Source organism: Drosophila novamexicana, unplaced genomic scaffold (assembly GCF_003285875.2).
Source record: "Drosophila novamexicana strain 15010-1031.04,08,12 unplaced genomic scaffold, DnovRS2.1 tig00000462-arrow-pilon, whole genome shotgun sequence".
NCBI lineage: Eukaryota > Metazoa > Arthropoda > Insecta > Diptera > Drosophilidae > Drosophila > Drosophila novamexicana.
Genome location: NW_020824806.1, coordinates 4,696,571 through 4,716,612, shown reverse-complemented (window position 1 = coordinate 4,716,612; position 20,042 = coordinate 4,696,571). Strand labels below are relative to the sequence as shown.

Below are 20,042 nucleotides of genomic sequence, written 5' to 3'. Positions count from 1 at the left end.
TATTTTATGTGTGATTATAATCGGATGCATATTTAGCAACTCAATTAAATTCGAATTCTATGTACTGTCAATACTCTAGGTACTCATATTTATGAGACAAACAGGACTTCCGTAGTCAGTGTGACCCTACCCTCACATAGCTGTGTGCCAATCGATAGTATTGCACATCGCACAGCTGATCGTTTCATTCTCATGCCGTTCCGTGCTTGTTACTTGTTTCCCCATTGTTTGTTTATATTGTGCATTGTGGGCGTGTGTGTGCATCGGTCCACTGTTTTTAGCAACAAAATAACGCAATGAGCGATAATAAAATTTTACAATTTGCACCTTTTGAGTCGTTTGTGTCGCCCACCTTCTGGCACAAACTGGCCGAGCTTAAATTGGATTATGATCGTCTGTCCGATACGAAACGCTCAATTTTTGGCCATTACACAAATCGCAAGGCGTCCGGCTGTCTGCTCGAGGTCGACTACAGCGCATATAATAGGTGAGCAGCTAATGAGGCAGCTGATAAGGCCAAAGCAATTAACACTCGATCGATTCACAGCGAAGCGCAGCCACCAAAATTCAGCCATGCAGCCGTCGGGCATATTTACAATAAAAACACAATCGAGGAGTTCAAGGCTCTGGACAAAACCGCCCTGCTGGCAGATGAGGGCAGGCAACTTTTGGATGATATGAGCAGCGGACGTGCCTTGAACGATGCCAGTTTATTGACACGTTTCTTTGTCCTATCGTTTGCCGACCTCAAGTGCCACAGTTATTACTACTGGTTCGCCTTTCCCTGCCCGCTGACGCCCACCCTGCAGCTGCTAAACGACCCCATAAAACTCAAAGCGCTGCCCAATTGTGACGCCTGCGTCGACGCCATACGCGCGCTGCCTGCAGACGCGCAGAACTTTTTCGTCTTGTATGTGGACGAGGGGGCGAAGGTGTGTGAGGCGCGCAGCTTGAGCGCTGCCTTGAGCCAATTTGATGAGCAGCAGGCGGAGCATTATTATTACTGTTTCGCTGATCCCAGCGAGTACGAGAATCCGGCCTGGCTGATGCGCAATTATGTGGCCTTGCTGCTGCAGCGGTGGTAATTATTGAGTTAATCTGCTAATTAATTACCGTTGCTTTTCGTGTGCACTCAAAGAGAGCATTACGCTCTCTTTTTGATTTGTCAGGCATCGATAGCGATAGTTTGCTCTTGTTTTTGTTGAGAGAGAGAGTGAGAGAGCGAGAGAGTGAAGAGCGTTGAGCACAGTGCTTCCTTACAGAATTGCAACAACATTTGACTCATTTAAACACTTTTCACTCATTTAGTCCCACTCTGGTTGGCAAACCGCTCAAATTTTTGGGCCTGCGCTACGATCAGCAACTGCAATTGGACAACAGCCTGATTTGGCATGTGTCCCAGGCGGAGCCATGCAACTACGCGCAGCTGCAGTTTGTCGGCTGGGAAGCGAATCGCAATGGCAAAATGGGGCCACGCATGGCCAATATGCGCGACAGCATGGATCCGGCCAAGTTAGTAGCACATCAAGAAACCAAAAATTACCCTAATTACGAGATTACATCCCTAACAGACTGGCCGAGAACTCGATCAACCTAAACCTGAAGCTGATGAAGTGGCGCCTGGTGCCGGATTTGAATTTGGATATCCTGGCAGAGACCAAGTGCCTGCTCTTCGGCGCCGGCACACTCGGCTGTGCCGTGGCCCGCAATCTACTGGTGCGTCTGCCCGGCTCTCTGTCATATTAATCTGTTATATATATTGTAATATCTATTATTCCCTTAGTCCTGGGGCTTCAAGCACATCACGCTGCTGGACAGCGGCAAGGTGGGCTACTCGAATCCGGTGCGCCAGAGCCTCTACACGCACGCGGACGCAGTCGCTGGCAATCGCATGAAGGCACCCACAGCTGCCGCGCATCTGCTCGAGATTAATCCCAGCGCCGTGACCAAGGGCTATGTACTGGAAATACCCATGCCCGGCCATACCATAGGCGAGGCGTTGCGCGCCCAAACGTCGCAGCATCTGCAGCTGATCGAGCAGCAGCTGCAGGCGCATGATGTCATCTTTCTGCTCACCGATTCCCGAGAGAGTCGCTGGCTGCCCACGCTGCTTGGTGCGGCACATCAAAAGGTTGGAGCCGGTTAACAAATGCATTCGAATGAGACTCAAGTGATGCATATTAATTCCTATATATCCTCACAGATTGTCATCAATGCGGCGCTGGGCTTTGACAGCTATCTGGTCATGCGGCATGGCAGCACGCGGGAGCCGCTGGGCGATAATCCCAAGGATATCGCAGGACTCAAGTGCATCGGTGGGCAACAGCTGGGCTGCTACTTCTGCAATGATGTGACCGCGCCGGGCAATGTAAGTACCCAAACGAGTCAAGCTATCACGTAATACTTAAACAAAACTCTCAGACTTTATAGCACATAGTTAGTTAGTATACAGAATGCATCTAGTTGTAAACAAAAAGCAAACCTTAAGCTAAGCGCACTCGTAATCATGTCGCGAATATTTCTCGAATCCGGCGCACGTCGGATCGCCCGTTTGCACGTGATCCACGCCGGTTATTTGTATCACGAGGCCATTGATGGCGGTCACCTTGAAGCCAACCAGATTCATCATGGCATTGGGTGTGCGCCAGGCATAGCTGAAGAAATTATAGCCATCCACCGCGGTTAGAACTTCGCGTTCCGTAAAAGCCAAAGCCAGTTTGAATTGCTGATTGAAGACGAAGGGAAAGCCGCCGTGGCGCTCCTCGTTACCGAATCTGCAAAGAAAAATATCAGTATGTTGAGCTTAATAATCAAGTTATTTTAATATATTAAAGCTTGCCTAGAAGCTTTTAAGCTACAACTAATTGTAAGGCTCAACCTATTTAATACAGTCAAGCTTTAAGCTTAGTAAAGTTGCGTGGTGCAAAATAACTTTATGAGCAACTAAAAGCACTCAACAGCTTTAAGCGAGCTTTAATATGTGCTCAATACGCTAGCAATACTTTTGTGTAGTGTTGAAAGAGAACAAAATGTAAGAAACGCCATTAAGTTAAGCTTTCAATGAGCTTGACTGAGTTTCGCTTTAGCAGCTGAGCTTTAAATGTTGGCTTAAAGCTTTCAATTAGCAGTGTTGTAAAGCGACTTACTCAAAGTTCTTGTTCATGCTATTGCGCACCACAGACTTCTCATCGAAACGCACGCTAAAATGCAGTTCCTCGCGTTTCGTATCCGAATCGGTAAACTTGATAATAAACTGTCCGCGTTTGTTCTCAAAGCAACGCGCCGTGATCACAATCACATGGCCGGGACTGAACAGTATGGGCTGATCGTTGCTAAAGGCCTTGAAATAGTCAGAGGCATGTATGGCCGGCCAGGGATTGGGGAATACGGTGCGATGATCGACCTGTTTGATCACCTGGATTTGATCGCATATCTCGACGGCGCGTATCGCATTCAATGGCAGGCGATAGCGAAATGTGCAAAATTCGCGACTGTTGATGGATATGTGAAAGCAATCCTCGCACGCCAAGATGTACACCATAAAGAACTCGCCGCTGACAATGGGATTGGGCAGCGTTATATTGTCCATCACCTGGGTCTCCTCCTCGCCCCAAATCCCATGCAGACGGGCATTGCGCACAATCGTATCATTGCGAAAATAGCAGGAGAAACGTAATCCAATGTCCGCGTCCGGATTCACCGTCGACTTGGCCGTGCACAGATTGATATGGAACCTAGACGGCGGCGGGTTATACAATTGTTTAGTTGTCGGCGTCGAGTTAGTCATATGTTGCACCCCGATAAGAGACCAAGTACACTTAGTCATGTTCGAGCAATTTAGACGGGTCTCTCAGGGGGTTGGGTGTACTTTACCGGGCGGCGCCGTCGATTGTCTTGGCCACAATTTCCAGCACATGGCCGAACTCCAGGGGATGCGACAGATTGCCCGAGTACTCTGTTAACATATTTAAGCAATATTTATTTGGTAATAGGCGATTTTTCGGCGATTTTTTTTTTTTTTGTTAGACTTTATCGATGTTGTCGGCTAGGCGAATCGACATTATCTCACGGTACGTTCAATGAAAACAATAATTCTTTGCCCACGGCAACTTCTCGGAGAGTTTTGTTGCTTTTTATCTAATCAGTAAACGACTCGAGAGCTGGCAAGCGTTGTTTGGCCTGCCCATTGCACTCTTCTACGCTCCGTGTTATGTACTTTTACTATTTAGTTAATTTTTGTTGTTTTTCCTTTAATTTGTTTTTTTTTTGTTTTTTTTTTTTGTGTTTTAATTGTTTACTTGGCGCTCGCACGCTCAGCTGGCTTACCTATCGTGGGGGGAGTCATTTTGTTCATATATATATATATTTGTATTTGTTGTTTGTTGACACTGTAAAACGATACTAAAAAGCTTTTGCAAGCTCGTATGCTGTTTAAAAAGCAAGCAAAGCTTAGCTGGGCCGTACAAAATGTAAATAAATGTTATTGGCTGCATACCCAGCTTACTACAGCGCCCGTTAACAGTTTGTGTGCTGTTAATGCAGCAAGCAAATGCTATGTAGGGAAAATGTAAACATATGTTATGTTAGACAGGTCCACGTTATGTTAACAGGTCCTGTTCGTTAACAGCTGTTACTCATACAAATTTTAAACAAATCTGAACACTGGTACTCGCCCAAAATGTTAAAATATCTACAGAAGCCTAATTCTGCTGTTCTTCTGTTATTTACAGTCGCTTAAAGATCGCACACTGGATCAACAGTGCACTGTTACGCGACCCGGCGTCTCTAACATAGCAGCCAGCTATGCGGTGGAGCTGTTGGTGGCCCTGCTGCAGCATCCGCAAAGGGAACTGGCGCCCGCCTACTACGCCAACAGTCGAGTTGGTCAGCATCAGGAGACGCCCCAACTGCCGGAGGGCCTGTTGGGCATCCTGCCGCACTCCATACGCGGCATGCTGTGCAACTATGAGAACATTCTGCCTGCCACACAAAAGTTTGCGCAGTGTATTGCCTGCTCGCAGGTATTTGATAATATGAATATATATATGTCGATATGTACAGATGTACAGAATGTATGCCTTGTTCCCGTATTTTAGCGCGTTTTGGCCGCATATCGCAGCGAGGGTCACGCATTCTTGTTCAAAACCTTCGAGACGGCCAAATATCTGGAGGATCTAACTGGCATTTCAGAGTTTAAGCGACTTAATAGTGAGGTAGGTTGATTAAATGAAACTTTAACTAAGTTCAGATTAAGTTGCCAGTAATATGTTTTATCTAAATTCCAGATAATAGACTTTGATGATGATCAATTTGATATGTCCGAGAACGAAGATTAGTTTGCTTTTAACAAACATTGCATTTTCTACTATATTTAAGATTAAAGAGTCATTCGTCATTCTTTGTTTTATCACGCAAAAAACTAGTGAATTTAATTGTCATTATAATAGATATTTAATGTTATCCACGAAAAACTGCTTATATAAATAATTGTTTTCAGTTGTTTTCACTTAACGTATCTGGATTACATTTAAGGTTATGTTAACTAAACAAACTGTAAACAAATGTTATGCGTTGCAGATGCAATTGCGTGCAGTGTTAAGCAACTGATCCTTTCTGTTAAGAGTGTTATGTAAATGTAAAATGTAAGCAAATGTAAACAGTGTTACTCGTTCAATATGTTAACATATCAACAGAAGCCTATTTCTGTTGCGCTGTTATTTACAGGGGCAAGATCTGGAGGATAAAACTGTCATTTCAGAGTTAAAGCGACTTGATAGTGAGGTAGGTTGATTTAAGTAAACTTTAACTAAGTTTAGATTAAGTTGCCAGTAATACATTTGATGTCTATATTCCAGATAATAGACTTTGATGGCGATCAATCTTTTACCACATACATTACTCAACATATTTCTCAACTAGTCGGAGTAAACAACCGAACCGTTGACTTGACAAAGTATTTTCTTATTGTGATACCAAGTTGTGTGCAGTGCATATTCGCCATGATCGACGGGAAATGGCTTTAAAACATTATCAGGCACCGACCAGTCCAGAACCTGAATTTCCGTATTAGCCTAAACACAAAAGGATTCACAAATTAATGCAGCTAAGTAAATTAAAAGTAAAAAAACTCGAACCATATAGGGACAGGTGTGATTCAGGGTCGTATATCCATTCAACCTCTTGAATATTTCATTCAACAGTAAAAATCTCTTGCGGTTTTTGAAGAAATCGCATATATCTGCATTCGTATCATATAACCAAGGATGCCAACCACCACGTTCACGTTTGAAGAATTTATAATGAACCTTTAACTATAGGAAATCATTGAAAAGATAACTCCTCATTTCGTATAGAGATAACACTTGTATGCATACCTCTGTTATGGTTTTTATCACTTTATATCGCATGTTCATGAGATATAGATTGCGATTTACGGCCTTTATACGACACTGTTCCAAGCTAATCATGTCTGTCTGAGGGGCGCCACAACTTAGGCCGTTGATCTTGAGCCTTGCCTGGATCTAAGGGGCCAGAATTTTATAATATTGGTTGTCCTTAGTTTATAGAGTACTCACAGGGGTAAAAAATAACCATAAATGGAGCACTATTATAAAGCCCAGTGGCTGGGCCATGATCTCTACGCTTACTGAATGTAATATGTAAAACACCTAACGATATATATATATATACCTATCATTTTCTGCTTGAATACACAACAAGTTCGAGAGTTTGATAACTCAAAGTTAATATATATTTAATGTTTTAGTGTTGAAGCATAGATCACATTTGTTAAACAAATGAACAAATTGCTATACAATGTTTTTATAATTTACATACACAGATTGAATTTTACATAGACTGATAAGAAAAGTATGTGGAAATTAGCATCTTTTCGGTTCATTGAACTAGTTCGTCAAATTCCCATTAGTTGATCATTTTTCGCTTAGAAGACGTGACGACAATTGTTGTTATTATTTTTTGTTTTGTTTTTTTGTTTTTAAGCATAAATAGTTTTGTTTATATTAGCATCATAATATTGTTCGTAGAATGTCTATGTAAGTGTTACAGACCATAAATCAAGATACTCGCATAAATAACAGTTCATTAAACTCGAGAACGGAATGTAGAAAGCTGCAGGTCAATAGTTTATGTTAATGTTAAGTGTATTTCGGGTTAATGTTAAAAATAGCGCGCAGGCAAAAATAACATAACAGGGAAAGATATCGACGAGCACAGGATGTGCTCTTTAATCCCTTCACATGTGTGCGGCACATTTACAGTTTGTTTTCTACTTTTATCTAGTTTTACAGTTGGGCTGATAAACAACACTTGACACACATATCTTTCGTCTCGCACAGCATTTGACCCTAGGCCAAATTTCAGATACCAACAACAAAGGCAAATCTCTTAAGGCTTGGCTTCCCACAGAGCCGATGGTAGCTGCTTTCTTCTGCAAATATCGAAAAAACAACAACAGAAGCAGCAGCAGCAGCAACAACAACAACGAGTCGTCTTCATAATTAATAGTTGCTGATGGCTCTGCAAAGGCGAAGACAGCAACAACAACAACAACGACTCAATGGTTCGCAGCAACGCAAACAAAGCCGAAAGAAAAGCAAAAGAGAAGCCAGCAAATATGCAAATAACTAAAACAACAACAACAGTAATAACGGCTACAACGCTTGAGCAGCAGCAATGGCTGCCAGCGTCGGCGTCGTCGTCGCCCAAAAAGCGCTCAAAATGCCATTCGAGTCCGTCGCATGTCACTCAAATTGCGTTTTGAGTGAAAAAAAACTGACGTTTTGCATGGGCCAACGGATTCCCATAAATTGGTGAAAGATACCAAAAACGCGCACACAAACCAACTGAACGGCGCCGCATTCAACTGGCAGAGTCACACAATTCAACAGTGTTGCAGTGCAGTGCAAATACTACAATTAACCGCAATTCCAAACCTGATACAAAGGAACAAAGAAACCAAACAAAAATGGTATGTAATAACGCATCCTTAATACATTTGCCGCACACAGTGCAGTTTGTTGAACTTTGGGTGGGGGCGGGCGCGGGGGGGTAGGGAAAATGCCTGCAGCAGTTTTTCGCTCGGCCTTTAACCTGTTGCGAAAGTTGTGCGCCAAGTTTTTGGCGCATTTGAAAACGATTGCAAAAACAAAAAAAAAAAAAACCGTTTTCAAAACTGAAATTGGCCAACACGCTGTGAGTGAGTTTTTGTTGTTGTTGTTGTTTTTGCTTGAAATAACAGCCAAGTCAAGGCGAAAATTATGTGAGCCGCAATTAAGTGTGTGTTGTTTTTTTTACCACGATTTCAAGCGTTGCATTTACGGCTCATTAAAATGTTTAAGCGTGGTTTTGGCTTAAAACCTTAGCTTAATACCTTTTATAGCGCCATAAATATAACGCAGCTCTTGGGCTTTTTATTGGGTTTCCATTTCGACCCAAATAAGCCACGGAGTCTTGCCCAGAAACGCCTGGAAGTATGCTCCATATTTAGCTGCTCCTTTGGCCAGAAATGCCTGCGCCTTAGAGCTTCTTTAATCTTCTCCCTAACAAACTGCTGCTCATCCTTCAATTTGAAAGAACTAACTCAATTTGGGCTTGTCTGTGCCATGGAAATCCGCACAAAATTCTAGAAATGACGCAAAATATATTATCTGCCCACGAGCCAAGGTGCTTTCCTTGGTAAATGCCCGCACTCGATTATATATACAATATATGTATATATATGTAAATAAGTTCCCCGATCAGATGGCATGCGTCAGCAGGCGGCTTGAACAACAAATTTTGGGCATCTTATCAAATGGGCCTGGAGCTCATTAAGCGAACACCGAAAAATCTATAATACGGGCTAATCGCGGCTCCGATGGAGATTTGCGTGTGCCTGCCCGGCTGGGGCCAGCTGTGTTGCGCTCCTGGCAACATATTCCATAGCCCGGAGATCGTTGATAATGGGCTGGGTTGAGCGTTATATATATATATATATATATATATATATATAGTGCCTATATGCTTGGCGTATCTGGCTGATGTTTATAAGAAATCGTCGGATTATTGACGGACAGTCGCATTCGCAATCAGTCGCTTGATTTAAGTGGTCCGAGCTCGGACTATATACAGACTATAGAAAGTCTAAGGGAGATTCATCTAAAAGCAAATCAGAGCTATCAGCCAGAGGAGATTAACAACAACAACAACAACAACAATAGAACAGCGCGCAATTCATTTAAATCAATCAAGAAGTAAGTTTACAGCGATTATGAATCTATACTTAGATTTGTATTTTTCCACTGAATCGATCAGGCAACAGATTGAGCCTTCAGCAAGCCCCCTCCCCCGTCTAATATAAACGCGAATCAATCCATCAATCTGCATATCGACAGGTCAATCAAAGCACGTGCAAAATGGCACTGTCCAAAATCGATGCCATCGACACGGACATCGAGCACATCGACCAGGAGAAATATCTGCGCCAGGCCACGCAATATTATTGCGCACTCGAAAAGCCGCTCAAATATGGGCCCGTCGTGGAGACACTGCCGGATTTGATATCGGCGCTGCATCGGGAATTCGAGTCGAACTACGTGAACATCGAGATGGTCAACCATTTGATGCTCAGCTACAAATCGAATCCCAAGGAATGGCGCAAGTATGCCAAGTTCGATCGTTACACGTATACGCGCAATCTGGTCGATGCCGGCAACGGGAAGTTCAATCTGTTGATACTCTGCTGGGGCGAGGGTCACAGCTCGTCGGTGCACGATCATGCCGATTCGCATTGCTTCATGAAGATGCTCAAGGGTGAGCTGCGCGAGAAACGCTACCGTTATCCCAATCGACCCACGAGCAGCGAGGATCAGCAGCAGCACCACCAGCAGCAGCAGCACGAGCATGGCGAGATCAATGACCACGAGCTACAGGAGATCGGTGACACGCCCATACCCGTAAATGATGTGGCCTATATAAATGGTAGGTGCCTAACTCGACTCGCCCAATCGTGCCCTAATTTCATGCATTACTTTCACACGCACACAGATAACCTGGGCCTGCATCGCGTAGAGAATCCCAGCCATGCGGATACGGCCGTCTCCCTGCATCTCTACTGTCCGCCCTTCGATACGTGCAGCATTTTCCAGGACAATGGCAAAAAGGCCACGGCCAAGGTGACATTCTGGAGTAAATACGGCGTGCGAACCAAGCCAACGGAGCAATAGAATTTGTGCAATACACTTCCTTAGTTATATTTATATAGTTCTTACTGCAGCATATATATTTAAGTCTTAGCTATACCAAAAATACGTACCAAAACGCGTACACAACTTACATGATGTTCCCATTTGACACAGGAAAAACAAAAACGCAAAAACAAAAACTAAATGTCCAAAAAAACAATCTTATCAATAACGCCTTGAACCCTCCACAGGCAGCAGAGCTTATCAATGCCTGGCTTTGAAAAAGAAACACGTCGAATTTAGCACGAGCTGCTGTTTTTCTATTTTACATACGCATTCACAAAGTAAAAACCCAATATTCTCTTAACTGGCAATTGGCATAATAATAAAAGCAGAAAAAAGAAAACTGCTCGCTAATTTGTATACTCGTTCGTTTAGTCATCGTGATTCTTCTGATCGCGCAGATGGGATCGTCGCGGCACACCCCGATCGAGTGTCTTCTGGATGTTCTTCATCAGACCCGGCAGCAGGGTGATATGCTTGTCCACACAGTTACCGGTGCAGGTCTCAAACAGATGCTTCGATCGGGACATATCACGCTCGTTGGGATTTGCTGGCAATTTGGAGCGTGCATCGCTATTGCATTCCTAGCAAGGAACAGGCAAGGAAAGGCATACGAGACAGGTGAGTTAAGTTTGCGTTATCTTTATATTACTTTATATATATATTTCTATACTAAGTTTTCTTATCACTATGGGTATTCGATTTTCCTCCAACTGTTCCTATCATATCATAAAAGGGCTTCGATTTTATCCTGACTTTGTTTAGAATACCTGAATAAGTTCTCCATATATAGACTTTGTTTTCGACTGATTGCTCCTACGACAACTAATTGATATTGCGGCCATATGCTGATAAGAAATTACACAAATCTGTTCCATAGAAGTACCTAATATGTGTATATAATAGATAATCATAACACATGGGGAACTGCCCACAAAGAGACCCAGATTGATAGCTCAAAAACTGAGAGACTAGTTTGGCATGGCAACAGACAATATCTGGGCTTGATGGGGATCGAGCTAGGGTCTTCTTGGCATTGGGATTAGCCCCTCTTATGGGGTGTACGCACCTTGACACAGCTCTGCAAATGATTCTGAAAATTGCCCAGCTCGTTCTGCAGATAGTCCTGGGCATCCATTAGGGGCGAGGCGCACTTCTCGATGCATCGCTGAACGCTGTCCAAGGTGCCGCGCTCATCATCGCAACAGTTGGCCGCACAGCGATGCATTGTGTGCTGTTGCAGTTAGGATAGTTGCTTCATTAGCTCGGGGCAGATCCTCTCCATGCCTGGAACTCACCTGCATGCGGCGCAGATGGGAGCGATACATGTCCTCAATCATGTCGCTGATGGCGCTCTCTAGGCGCCGCTTCTGTTGTTCCACCATTGGATTTCGTATAAATTAAATAATTTGGAAAAAAAAATAAAAGCCGATTCTTTTGCTTCTCATATATATATATATAGATATATATGTAGACTGTGCTGTTAGTAATAGGAAAGCAAACGTGATCTCAAGTAAACAAACTTTGTTTTTAAATTATGGCGCCAAAAATTCTGAAAAAAAAACAGCATTTAATTTGCGGCCATAAAATTGGATTTAGTTAGCAATATTCCAGACATTAGAAAAGGAGCTCAACTATTAAAGTTAATTAAGATTAAATGCAACACATATGCATATGCAGGGATATATATACATATACATATATGTATGTATACACAATGACTTAGGTTTGCGGTATTGCTTCGGGTCCCTTGGACAGAACCGACTTCATGGTTTTCATCAGATTGGGTATGAGCCCGACATGCTTGTCCACGCATTGTATGGCGCAGCGCTCGAACTGATCCGTGTACTTGGCTATTTGATCCTCGTTGGGAGTGGCTGGCATTTTGACCTTGACATCGTCGTTGCATTGCTGTCGGACATAAAAGAATAGTCAGGGAATCAAACTCTCTCAATATGTGTGTCCAATTGGCATACCATGACGCAACGTTGTAGTCTGCCCTGAAATTCGCCCAGTTCGTGCTGCACATAGTTCTGGGCGCGTGTCATCGGCGCCGAGCAGCGATCGACGCAGCGCTGGACGCTGTCAACGCTGGAGCTGCCGTCCTGGCAGCACTTTGCCGCACACAAATGCATTTCTGTCTGTTAGGATTAGCCATAAAAACTGCGCTTGTAACGTTTTCCAATTGGATTTGGTGTGTGCGGCAATTTACCTGCATTTTGCGCAAATGCGTTTTGTCCATATCGTCTATGAGCTCGGTGACGGCCGACTCGACACGCTGGCGCTGTTGTTGTATCATTTTGACTGTTGATCAATTGTGGCTTTAAATCAACTGCAACTGCTGATTTCGTAATATATAAACTAGAAAAATATGCCCGGCCGCCAGACAGCGTGTTTTGTAATTCGTAACGATAATTGCTTAATTATCGATAACCGCCACAATCGCTGTCTAGTTCAGTCAGCTGTTCTTGGCTGAATGTGGCGGCGCGTCGATAGTTTTGCTGGCAATTTATCGGTTTAGTTGAATTTCACGCTTGTTAAACTTATTTTCCTATATTTTATAAATAAAAAAGATGTCGCTGCTGCACAAGCTGGCCAGGTTCACATTACAGACTAGTTGGCGTCGCCAATTATCCGCCACACAGCGCACCTTTAGCGCCAACAACAGTGAAACAAGCGCAAGCGTCGACAATGTGACCGAGGAGCAGCCGGCAAACCAGGCCAAAGGAGGCTTCGCTCGCGCCTTCGAGAAGTACACGGCACCTGCAACACCAGAGCCGGCGCCCGTGGACAATCAAAGCTTTGCATCAATGCTGCGAAATTCCAAGTTCATTGATGTAAGCAGACACATGACCAAAAGGTGGCACTCCAGCGTGTTTATGTAATCTCTGCCAAACAATTGCAGCTGGGCGATCCCGAGGGCAAGGTAGTCAGTGGCAAAATATTTCATGTTGTCGGCGACGATCTGTACATCGACTTTGGCTGGAAATTTCATTGCGTGTGCACGCGACCGGCGCGCAATGGCAGGTAAGACAGGCATACATACATAAGCAGATATTGCCCGGCATTGCCCGATTCAAGTTTGTTACAATATTCCAAACGTGCGAATGGACTTAAGCTAAGCTCTTCACCAAATGCAACGACTGTAAAAGCATGCAGCTGACCAGCTCTTACAGCTCTTGGGCTTCACGTTGATCATCAATCACTCAGTCAATCAATCAATCAATGAGTCAAATCAACAACAGCTTTTAGATAATGGAAATCAATTGCGAATCCTTTGCAGCGACTATGTGCGCGGCGCACGTGTGCGTCTGCGTGTCAAGGACCTGGAGCTATCCACCCGTTTCTTGGGCTCCAGCAAGGACATAACCATTTTGGAGGCAGACTGCCAGCTGCTCGGGCTGATATCGACGCCCATGCGCCAGGCCAGCGCCAGCTCTAGCGTCAGCCGGAGCACATTTGATGCACCACGAATCGACACATTGCTATCAAATTAAATCTATTATTCAGTGCATAAACAATTGTCAAAAGAAACATGGTTTGAATTCATGTTGTAAACTGGAAGACCTCGTAGTGATGATTCAGCTCCTTGACCGAGTGCAGCTGGAAACTCGTGGCCAAAGCGCCGTCGTCCGATTGCTCCAGAAAGAAGATGCGTTTCACGCGGCTGTGCACCAGCGCCATGGCGCACATGAGGCAGGGTTCGCGCAGCAGATAGACATCGTAGCCGGTGCACAGATAGGGTCCGTATTTGCTGAGATTATCCGCCTGTTGATCATCAGCGACCGGCTGCTCGCCACGTCGCGGCAGCTCGGCGCCGAACTGCAAATCCCGGCAAGCTTCCTGCTGCTGCAGATAGTCGTAATATGGCCGTGGCAGGCCGCGCAGCGTGCTAGTTGGACTCGGCTCGTCCTCGACGAACTGTAGCTGCGTCTGCCAGGCGCCGCCCCGTTGACTGCGCGCCACATGATCCACCAGCCACATGGCGCAATGCTGATGGCTGCTCCCGCTGCTGCCGCCTGCTGTGGGAATTGATTTGGTTAAATTGCTGTCATATCATATCATGTCGACATGCGCACCTGCTATGGCCACAATGCTGGGATTCCGGGGATCCACGCATATGCCGACGGGCTGGCCTTCATTCACATCCTGGGAGAGGCTGCGCAACAGCTGCGCCATGCGCTTGTGGTAGGCACGTTGGCTGGCCGTAAAGTTGCTGCCATTCTGCAGGGATTCGGCATATTTATCGGGATGAAATTTGCATGGCCAGTACTTGATCATCTGCTCGTATTGGACGCGCAGCCGGGCGCAGCTGGCGGGCACCTGGACGACATGCACGTTGCGGCACAGAGCCTCCAGCACATTGTCGGAGATTTTGTGCAGCTTTAGATGCTGCTCCAGCGTGTCCTTGATGTCCGCCGTGGGGCATATCAGCACGCTTCTGTCATGGACACGCTTCAAATGCTGAAAATGCGGCAATTTCTGGGCAAGCTCCTGTATGACCGCCTGCAGCTGCTGTTTGCTTTCCACTTGACTGCTGTGCACCTGGATGAGTGTTATGTCCTTCTTATATTCGTCGGATAGCACGGCTTTTATGTCAAAGCTGTCGTCCGGTGGCTGCGTTTTGGCCTTTTTTGCTGCGGGCGGAATTAAAATATCCGTACTTCCATTGTTGTCCATTGTTGCGATACTATCGAGTAGTCAATGCTTTTTTTTGTAAAAGCGCTAAGTATCGATACAATGGTTAACAGGGCCACCCACGCGCTGTTATCGTGGTGTTGCAAAACCGATAGGCATACACTATTTATCGTAATCGAGCGGCTTGAAAAGTTAGCTGCGCGCCAAACGTCAAACGATTTAAATTGAAATTCAAAGTAATGTGGTTTTTATAAAATGTTCCTATCCGAAAATTGTTTTCTGTGCTGCATAAACCTATACTATGGGTGCATTTTTATCGGCATCTCGGGCCTTTTAATCTCGATTGTTGGCTTAGTGTATGTCATATCCTGCATTTGTCCTGAAGCATCGCTGCTTTTGGCAGTGCTGGCAATAATATTTCTAATCATATATTTCCTGGGGAAAATCATTTTACTTATTGGTATTGCATGTGTAAGTTTTAACCTAGCCTTTTGTGCAAATGTAACTTGAGTGGAATTTTTCTTTTTGTACAGAAATACTGCTTTTTAATACTGGTCTCCTTTTTTTTGGCCCTGTTGTCCCTTATTTTTGCCGTTATTGTATTGATAGTGTATGCGGCACTGGGTGCTGCCTTATTCTACGTCGGCTTGGGAATTATATTTATTCTAGGTAAGTTATTATCAATAGCGCGGCAACAATTAAAATTTTCATTTATTTTAGTGGAAATCTACTTTGCATGGGCGGTAATTTCTTATTGGAATGTTTGCGCTAATTGCTGTTTAGCATAAATTATTTTAAATGTATTGTGAAATTAGAAATGTATAAATATAACGTATATGTCGTGTTTAGAATATACGCTTAACAGTTCCTTCAACATTTAATAAGTAACAGTGCCATTTTGAGTTTAGCACAATTTAGTAACGCCTGACAATAACATACACTGTAAAGTGAGTGCCGCAGTAACAGATCAGTTTAGATCATTTGCGGCTACAATAACAATGCCTTTTGAGCAAAACAAAATATTAACTTAAATTTAATGTGTCGTAAATAATGAAAAATATACATTTAACAGTGCTAATGAATAACTACAAGATTTCATTGTTAACAACACCGACCAACAGCTAAATTGTGGCATTCAATATGCAGTTTTATAACATGTACAATTTTATAACAGCCATTCGAATTGTGTTGGCGGCAACGCGCATTCAGTTCGCCTCGAAACGTCGTGTGGGTGAGTCGTCGCCGTCGCCGTTTCTTTCCATCGTCGTCGTCGTTAAAGGCGCGTGCGTGCAACGCTTTGTTGGAAGTGCTTGTTGCTGTGAGAGTGTTTTCCACAATTAGAAGTAACGGTGCGAAGGTGAAACTGGAAAGACAGCGGAGCGTCCATTCCAAGTGCATCTTCAAATTGAGTGTTTGCAATTTGTTTTTGTTATTAAAGTGTTTTTACCTGTGCCCCCAACCAACTACAACAGCAACAACAACAACAACAACAACAATAAAGTTGAAGAGCGAATTAAACAAATATTGAAAAAATCAAAAGCCTAGGCAAAGTTCACAGCCGGTTTAGTCATACGCGAATTTCTGAGAATTCTACAAGTTGATTTGAGAATCGCCAACTGCTGGCTAAAAAATCCATCTAACAGTCAAGTGTGCGCGCCTGAGTGTGTGTATGCGCGCGCGCGTGTGTGTGTGTGTGTGTCTGTGCGCATGCATGTTGTATGTATAACAGCTGTTGCGCTGCACTTCCAGTCTAAATTGCGTACTTATTAGGTATTTGCTCTGCGCGAATAGCGGCGATAAGATAGAAGACGTTTCGCACAGTGTAAAACTCTTGAACTCGCTTTGTATATGCGCGTTAACGTGTGTGTGTGTGTGCGTGTGTGTTTATCTTATCGGTAGACCATTGATTGGAGTAGCTTTTCGCCTTTGCCTAAGCAATGCCGGGTGAAGTCATTTGCGCAGCGACTAAGCGGAAAAGACTATGGACAAGGGGCCTCGACTAGATAGGATATCTAACAAGCCATAAAACACCCACCCCCCCACCACCCCAATATACTTAGTGCGAAAAAACCAGCCACGCAATCTTTGGCTAAATTTGGACACAAACCAAATACCAAACAAGGCATTGCGAACATAAATCAACTGCAACAGGAGCAGCAGCAGCAGCAGGCGTAGTCGCAGTCGCAGTCGCAGTCGCAGTAGCAGTCACCAAGATGGACATAGAATCCGATTCGGACACCTGGGAGGACTTTTTTGGTAAGTGCGTTGCCACATAGTTCGTTGAACCTGCCACCAATCACTTGCTCGTGAATGATCATCATCGTGATGAGTCAGCGCGCAGCAGGACTGCAGCGTGCGTAGATTGTTAGAGATGAGCGCGTGACACGTGCCGTTATACGCGAGAAAAGTATCAGTGGCAGTGTTGCCAATTAAGCTTTTTAGCCGTCAAATTTAGCTTGTTTGCTTCTTTTTAGGCAGGCTAGTTTTTCATGTGTGCCGCTAGACTTACGCTCATTTTCTAAATTAAAAATAACAAAGAAAAACCTATACTTAGCCAAAAAGCCATTTCAAAGCCAAAGGTATGGCAACACTTTGACACGCGCCCATCTTTAGTGTGTGTGGCAAGGTTCTGTCTGGGGAGGTAGGCGTACGCATTTTCGCATGTTTTAGCATTTCGATTGTCTGTCTCCCTCTGCTGTCTGCCCAAAAATGGCAAAGACACTTACACACACACACACACACACATCCACTCACACGCACAAGAAATGCGAGAGACAGAGGCCTGGCTTTGTTTTTGTTGCCTGCAGTCAGCGCTGGCGTCGTCACTATAACTGTACACTTGAGTTGAAGTGCGTTTTGCTGTAACGGTTTCCAGTTCCATGATTTTTGCGCTGTTTTATTTTTTTTTTTTTTTGCATTTTTCTCGATTCGTGCGGCCGCTTGTAATGAAATTTAATGATAATACATAATTTTTGTTGCCTGAATTTTGACCCAAATTACGTTTGAGCCACCAGCCGAGCGCAATTGGTGTTGCTGCATGGAATTTGCCATTTTATGTTAATCGCCAGCGTCTTAATTATGACCCCGTTTTCAGGTACCATTTGCCTGTTGTTGCCCTGTAATCAAATGTGGTTGGCAGGGGCCAGGGCCAGTGGGGTGGGGGCTGTTCCTCGCCCAACAATAATTCAATTGAGCATTAGTCACAGTACTTTATATAAATGCGACTGTGACTTTTTGTTGACTTGCTTAACGGCGAATTGTGCGCTCTTAGATAACAGCAAGTGTACAGGCGGGCAGCCAGAAGGGGGTCACTGTTAGTTTACATGACTGTGTGAGTGTGTGCTTGCTGGTTGAATGCATCAACTGTGCTTTAACATTGCGGTATAATTGACACTGTTAATGAGTAACAGAGTAACGCTTACGTGCGAATGTGAGTGTGAGTGAGGTTTTTCATGATGTATGCGTAAATTTATGGGTTGTTCTCAATATTTTTATAATCATGATACTGATAGTGCCTACCTGTTACTTTGCTGCTCTCTCTTTCTCTCTCGCTCGCCTTATGCAATTATCATGTCAATAAGTAATGCCTCTCACGCTTAAATATCGCCTTTCTATGTGATTTTCATGACCTCAAGTAATGCCTACAGAGCATGTTAACTAGAAATATGCATATAGATATAATTTCTTTGCTTTAGCACGCTTGAAGCAGTAACCCACACACAACGTGTGTTCAGACACTTGTCTGCCTTCCACTTAACAGATAGTCGAGCATACACCAGACGTACCTAAATCTATATATACATATATATATATAGTATTTATTGGTAGGCTTGGAGTGGAAGCAGAAAGATGATATCGCTGCCTGTTGCCTGGCTAACATTTGACCGCTTGTGCTATCAAATGTCACTTGGTTGTGTTTGTTTCTTCAATAACCAAAAAACTGAAAGTCAAATAGAAAATTTGTCTCTTGTGTTCGAGTTATTGACACAAGTGCCCGCTGACAGAGTCGCGCATGCACAGCCCCTGGGCAGGTCAAGCCAAAGTCAGACTCGGCACTTTTCCTCACCTCTCATAAACAAACAAACACACAGACAGGCGTTCTGCTGAGGAGGACAATACCTTGGTGGCTGCTGTCAAACCGCAAACACCACGGGAGTCTCAACTCTAACGACTCGAGTCTTGAGTCTTAGAGTTCATTTGATATTGTTGCTCTGTTTCTGATTGTGATCTGAGAAAGAAACCTTTTGGGCTCTGTGGCTGCGCCCCCTTTACTGTACCCTGTACCCATTGAAAATTTGTACAAAAGGTTATAATGATGTTGTGAAAAATGTATGTAACGAGTAGAAATTGATAAGTTTCCGGTTCTCGTATACAAGATGCATAAGGATAGCTTCTTTCGTTGCCCAAATGTCGATAAATATCGATAATCCATATATATTTGGCATTTAGGCGATAGCTTCTTCCGCTGCCCAACGATCGATAGTTATCGATAAGTTCATATTGTCGATTATAAGAGCGAGACACAAAAAGAAGTTTGTTCTCAACTTACTGCCCCTTGTACGCTCTGCCCCTGAACTCGATAAATATCGATAACAAACCTTTAGATCCTTTAGTTTTATTTTGCGGTTTTTCTTAAGGGCAAGCCACATAGAAGCTAATCACACGGTATTGCCTAGTCTGACACTCTCAGCTAATTGCTTTCTTCGCTCTCTTTTTGTGTGACATTTATTTTAAATTTTTTTCTACAAAATATAAGAACTAATAGATTATTGATATTGCTAACACTATATACATATATGTACATTATGTTTATATATATATATATATAGGTTCATTATGTGTGCTTGATAAGATTTCTCCTCTTTGTTGTGATAACGCCGACAAGGCCAGTCGAGCTAGATAAGTCACGCAGCCCTACTTTATATAGATATAAATACCCCATTGTGCCTTGATCCGAGGGGTCAATTTTTTGCGTCGCCCATTTCCGTTGCCCAATTGTTGGGCTCTGCGCAGTTAATGAAGCTAATTGAAAAAGTTCAAGAAAATTGACGCATAATCAGAGCGCGGTTCATTGGCCAACTCAAGACGAGCTATACTTATGTTTATTAATTCCCATTACGGCTACATCAAGTATTACCTCACCCAAAAGCTGACTTC

The 20,042-nt window shown here is 43.8% G+C and overlaps 9 protein-coding genes across 13 annotated transcripts in view; 4 read left to right on the top strand and 5 right to left on the bottom strand.

Annotated features, from left to right (window-relative positions):
- Positions 1 to 232: 232 nt before the first annotated feature.
- Positions 233 to 5,938, top strand: LOC115760773 (ubiquitin-like modifier-activating enzyme ATG7). Its single transcript, XM_030702261.1, has 10 exons — positions 233 to 487; positions 548 to 1,081; positions 1,309 to 1,512; positions 1,572 to 1,716; positions 1,784 to 2,131; positions 2,204 to 2,368; positions 4,731 to 5,021; positions 5,097 to 5,213; positions 5,286 to 5,781; positions 5,856 to 5,938. Exons 1-9 carry the CDS (start codon positions 297 to 299, stop codon positions 5,334 to 5,336), a joined length of 2,046 nt encoding a protein of 681 aa, XP_030558121.1. The 5' UTR covers positions 233 to 296; the 3' UTR covers positions 5,337 to 5,781; positions 5,856 to 5,938.
- LOC115760775 (32 kDa beta-galactoside-binding lectin) lies at positions 2,430 to 4,370 on the bottom strand. Of its 2 annotated transcripts, XM_030702264.1 has the most exons (4): positions 4,327 to 4,370; positions 3,874 to 3,955; positions 3,147 to 3,734; positions 2,430 to 2,774 (listed from the first exon to the last, which is right to left on the bottom strand). In XM_030702264.1, exons 1-4 carry the CDS (start codon positions 4,352 to 4,354, stop codon positions 2,489 to 2,491), a joined length of 984 nt encoding a protein of 327 aa, XP_030558124.1. In that variant the 5' UTR covers positions 4,355 to 4,370; the 3' UTR covers positions 2,430 to 2,488. The 2 variants fall into 2 exon arrangements, with proteins under 2 accessions (XP_030558124.1, XP_030558125.1); XM_030702265.1 differs by lacking the exon at positions 4,327 to 4,370 and having other exon boundaries at positions 3,874 to 4,208.
- LOC115760779 lies at positions 5,860 to 7,314 on the bottom strand. Its single transcript, XM_030702269.1, has 4 exons — positions 6,576 to 7,314; positions 6,375 to 6,521; positions 6,135 to 6,311; positions 5,860 to 6,071 (listed from the first exon to the last, which is right to left on the bottom strand). Exons 1-4 carry the CDS (start codon positions 6,630 to 6,632, stop codon positions 5,916 to 5,918), a joined length of 537 nt encoding a protein of 178 aa, XP_030558129.1. The 5' UTR covers positions 6,633 to 7,314; the 3' UTR covers positions 5,860 to 5,915.
- A 486-nt stretch (positions 7,315 to 7,800) lies between these two features.
- Positions 7,801 to 10,406, top strand: LOC115760776 (cysteine dioxygenase type 1). 2 transcript variants are annotated; one of them, XM_030702266.1, is made up of 3 exons: positions 7,801 to 7,990; positions 9,396 to 9,981; positions 10,048 to 10,406. In XM_030702266.1, exons 1-3 carry the CDS (start codon positions 7,988 to 7,990, stop codon positions 10,224 to 10,226), a joined length of 768 nt encoding a protein of 255 aa, XP_030558126.1. In that variant the 5' UTR covers positions 7,801 to 7,987; the 3' UTR covers positions 10,227 to 10,406. The 2 variants fall into 2 exon arrangements, with proteins under 2 accessions (XP_030558126.1, XP_030558127.1); XM_030702267.1 differs by lacking the exon at positions 7,801 to 7,990 and adding an exon at positions 9,083 to 9,254.
- A 90-nt stretch (positions 10,407 to 10,496) lies between these two features.
- LOC115760780 (protein FAM136A) lies at positions 10,497 to 11,697 on the bottom strand. The gene is made up of 3 exons (XM_030702270.1): positions 11,546 to 11,697; positions 11,317 to 11,481; positions 10,497 to 10,831 (listed from the first exon to the last, which is right to left on the bottom strand). The coding sequence occupies exons 1-3, from the start codon at positions 11,630 to 11,632 to the stop codon at positions 10,619 to 10,621; spliced, it is 465 nt and encodes a 154-aa protein (XP_030558130.1). The 5' UTR covers positions 11,633 to 11,697; the 3' UTR covers positions 10,497 to 10,618.
- Positions 11,698 to 11,805: 108 nt separating this feature from the next.
- On the bottom strand, positions 11,806 to 12,656 carry LOC115760781 (protein FAM136A). Its single transcript, XM_030702272.1, has 3 exons — positions 12,460 to 12,656; positions 12,224 to 12,388; positions 11,806 to 12,158 (listed from the first exon to the last, which is right to left on the bottom strand). Exons 1-3 carry the CDS (start codon positions 12,544 to 12,546, stop codon positions 11,970 to 11,972), a joined length of 441 nt encoding a protein of 146 aa, XP_030558132.1. The 5' UTR covers positions 12,547 to 12,656; the 3' UTR covers positions 11,806 to 11,969.
- An 88-nt stretch (positions 12,657 to 12,744) lies between these two features.
- Positions 12,745 to 13,773, top strand: LOC115760778 (28S ribosomal protein S28, mitochondrial). Its single transcript, XM_030702268.1, has 3 exons — positions 12,745 to 13,084; positions 13,153 to 13,274; positions 13,531 to 13,773. The coding sequence occupies exons 1-3, from the start codon at positions 12,821 to 12,823 to the stop codon at positions 13,742 to 13,744; spliced, it is 600 nt and encodes a 199-aa protein (XP_030558128.1). The 5' UTR covers positions 12,745 to 12,820; the 3' UTR covers positions 13,745 to 13,773.
- Positions 13,741 to 14,960, bottom strand: LOC115760774 (probable inactive tRNA-specific adenosine deaminase-like protein 3). Of its 2 annotated transcripts, none has more exons than XM_030702262.1 (2): positions 14,327 to 14,960; positions 13,741 to 14,269 (listed from the first exon to the last, which is right to left on the bottom strand). In XM_030702262.1, exons 1-2 carry the CDS (start codon positions 14,925 to 14,927, stop codon positions 13,794 to 13,796), a joined length of 1,077 nt encoding a protein of 358 aa, XP_030558122.1. In that variant the 5' UTR covers positions 14,928 to 14,960; the 3' UTR covers positions 13,741 to 13,793. The 2 variants fall into 2 exon arrangements, with proteins under 2 accessions (XP_030558122.1, XP_030558123.1); XM_030702263.1 differs by having other exon boundaries at positions 13,741 to 14,266.
- A 1,173-nt stretch (positions 14,961 to 16,133) lies between these two features.
- LOC115760569 (myosin-M heavy chain) overlaps positions 16,134 to 20,042 on the top strand; it is a 68,211-nt gene continuing 64,302 nt past the window's right edge. For both annotated transcript variants that reach the window (XM_030701982.1, XM_030701983.1), the window contains exon 1: positions 16,134 to 17,141. In XM_030701982.1, the coding sequence (XP_030557842.1) occupies positions 17,099 to 17,141 (43 nt within the window). In that variant the 5' untranslated portion in view covers positions 16,134 to 17,098. The remainder of the gene's footprint in view (positions 17,142 to 20,042) is intronic.

Coding starts and splice junctions, on each gene's coding strand:
- LOC115760773 (XM_030702261.1), top strand. CDS start 297: ATGAGCGATAATAAAATTTTACAATTTGCACCTTTTGAGTCGTTTGTG. Junction 2,132..2,203: donor TTGGTGCGGCACATCAAAAG/GTTGGAGCCGGT, acceptor ATATCCTCACAG/ATTGTCATCAATGCGGCGCT. Junction 2,369..4,730: donor ATGTGACCGCGCCGGGCAAT/GTAAGTACCCAA, acceptor TGTTATTTACAG/TCGCTTAAAGATCGCACACT.
- LOC115760775 (XM_030702264.1), bottom strand. CDS start 4,354: ATGAACAAAATGACTCCCCCCACGATAG. Junction 3,735..3,873: donor ACAATCGACGGCGCCGCCCG/GTAAAGTACACC, acceptor GCCGCCGTCTAG/GTTCCATATCAATCTGTGCA. Junction 2,775..3,146: donor AGCATGAACAAGAACTTTGA/GTAAGTCGCTTT, acceptor TTTTCTTTGCAG/ATTCGGTAACGAGGAGCGCC.
- LOC115760779 (XM_030702269.1), bottom strand. CDS start 6,632: ATGGCCCAGCCACTGGGCTTTATAATAGTGCTCCATTTATGGTTATTT. Junction 6,312..6,374: donor TGATAAAAACCATAACAGAG/GTATGCATACAA, acceptor GATTTCCTATAG/TTAAAGGTTCATTATAAATT. Junction 6,072..6,134: donor ATCACACCTGTCCCTATATG/GTTCGAGTTTTT, acceptor TTTTGTGTTTAG/GCTAATACGGAAATTCAGGT.
- LOC115760776 (XM_030702266.1), top strand. Junction 9,982..10,047: donor TGATGTGGCCTATATAAATG/GTAGGTGCCTAA, acceptor ACACGCACACAG/ATAACCTGGGCCTGCATCGC.
- LOC115760780 (XM_030702270.1), bottom strand. CDS start 11,632: ATGGTGGAACAACAGAAGCGGCGCCTAGAGAGCGCCATCAGCGACATG. Junction 11,482..11,545: donor CCCATCTGCGCCGCATGCAG/GTGAGTTCCAGG, acceptor TAACTGCAACAG/CACACAATGCATCGCTGTGC. Junction 10,832..11,316: donor ATTTGCAGAGCTGTGTCAAG/GTGCGTACACCC, acceptor GTTCCTTGCTAG/GAATGCAATAGCGATGCACG.
- LOC115760781 (XM_030702272.1), bottom strand. CDS start 12,546: ATGATACAACAACAGCGCCAGCGTGTCGAGTCGGCCGTCACCGAGCTC. Junction 12,389..12,459: donor CGCATTTGCGCAAAATGCAG/GTAAATTGCCGC, acceptor TAATCCTAACAG/ACAGAAATGCATTTGTGTGC. Junction 12,159..12,223: donor GACTACAACGTTGCGTCATG/GTATGCCAATTG, acceptor TATGTCCGACAG/CAATGCAACGACGATGTCAA.
- LOC115760778 (XM_030702268.1), top strand. CDS start 12,821: ATGTCGCTGCTGCACAAGCTGGCCAGGTTCACATTACAGACTAGTTGG. Junction 13,085..13,152: donor GAAATTCCAAGTTCATTGAT/GTAAGCAGACAC, acceptor AAACAATTGCAG/CTGGGCGATCCCGAGGGCAA. Junction 13,275..13,530: donor CGACCGGCGCGCAATGGCAG/GTAAGACAGGCA, acceptor AATCCTTTGCAG/CGACTATGTGCGCGGCGCAC.
- LOC115760774 (XM_030702262.1), bottom strand. CDS start 14,927: ATGGACAACAATGGAAGTACGGATATTTTAATTCCGCCCGCAGCAAAA. Junction 14,270..14,326: donor CAGCATTGTGGCCATAGCAG/GTGCGCATGTCG, acceptor CAATTCCCACAG/CAGGCGGCAGCAGCGGGAGC.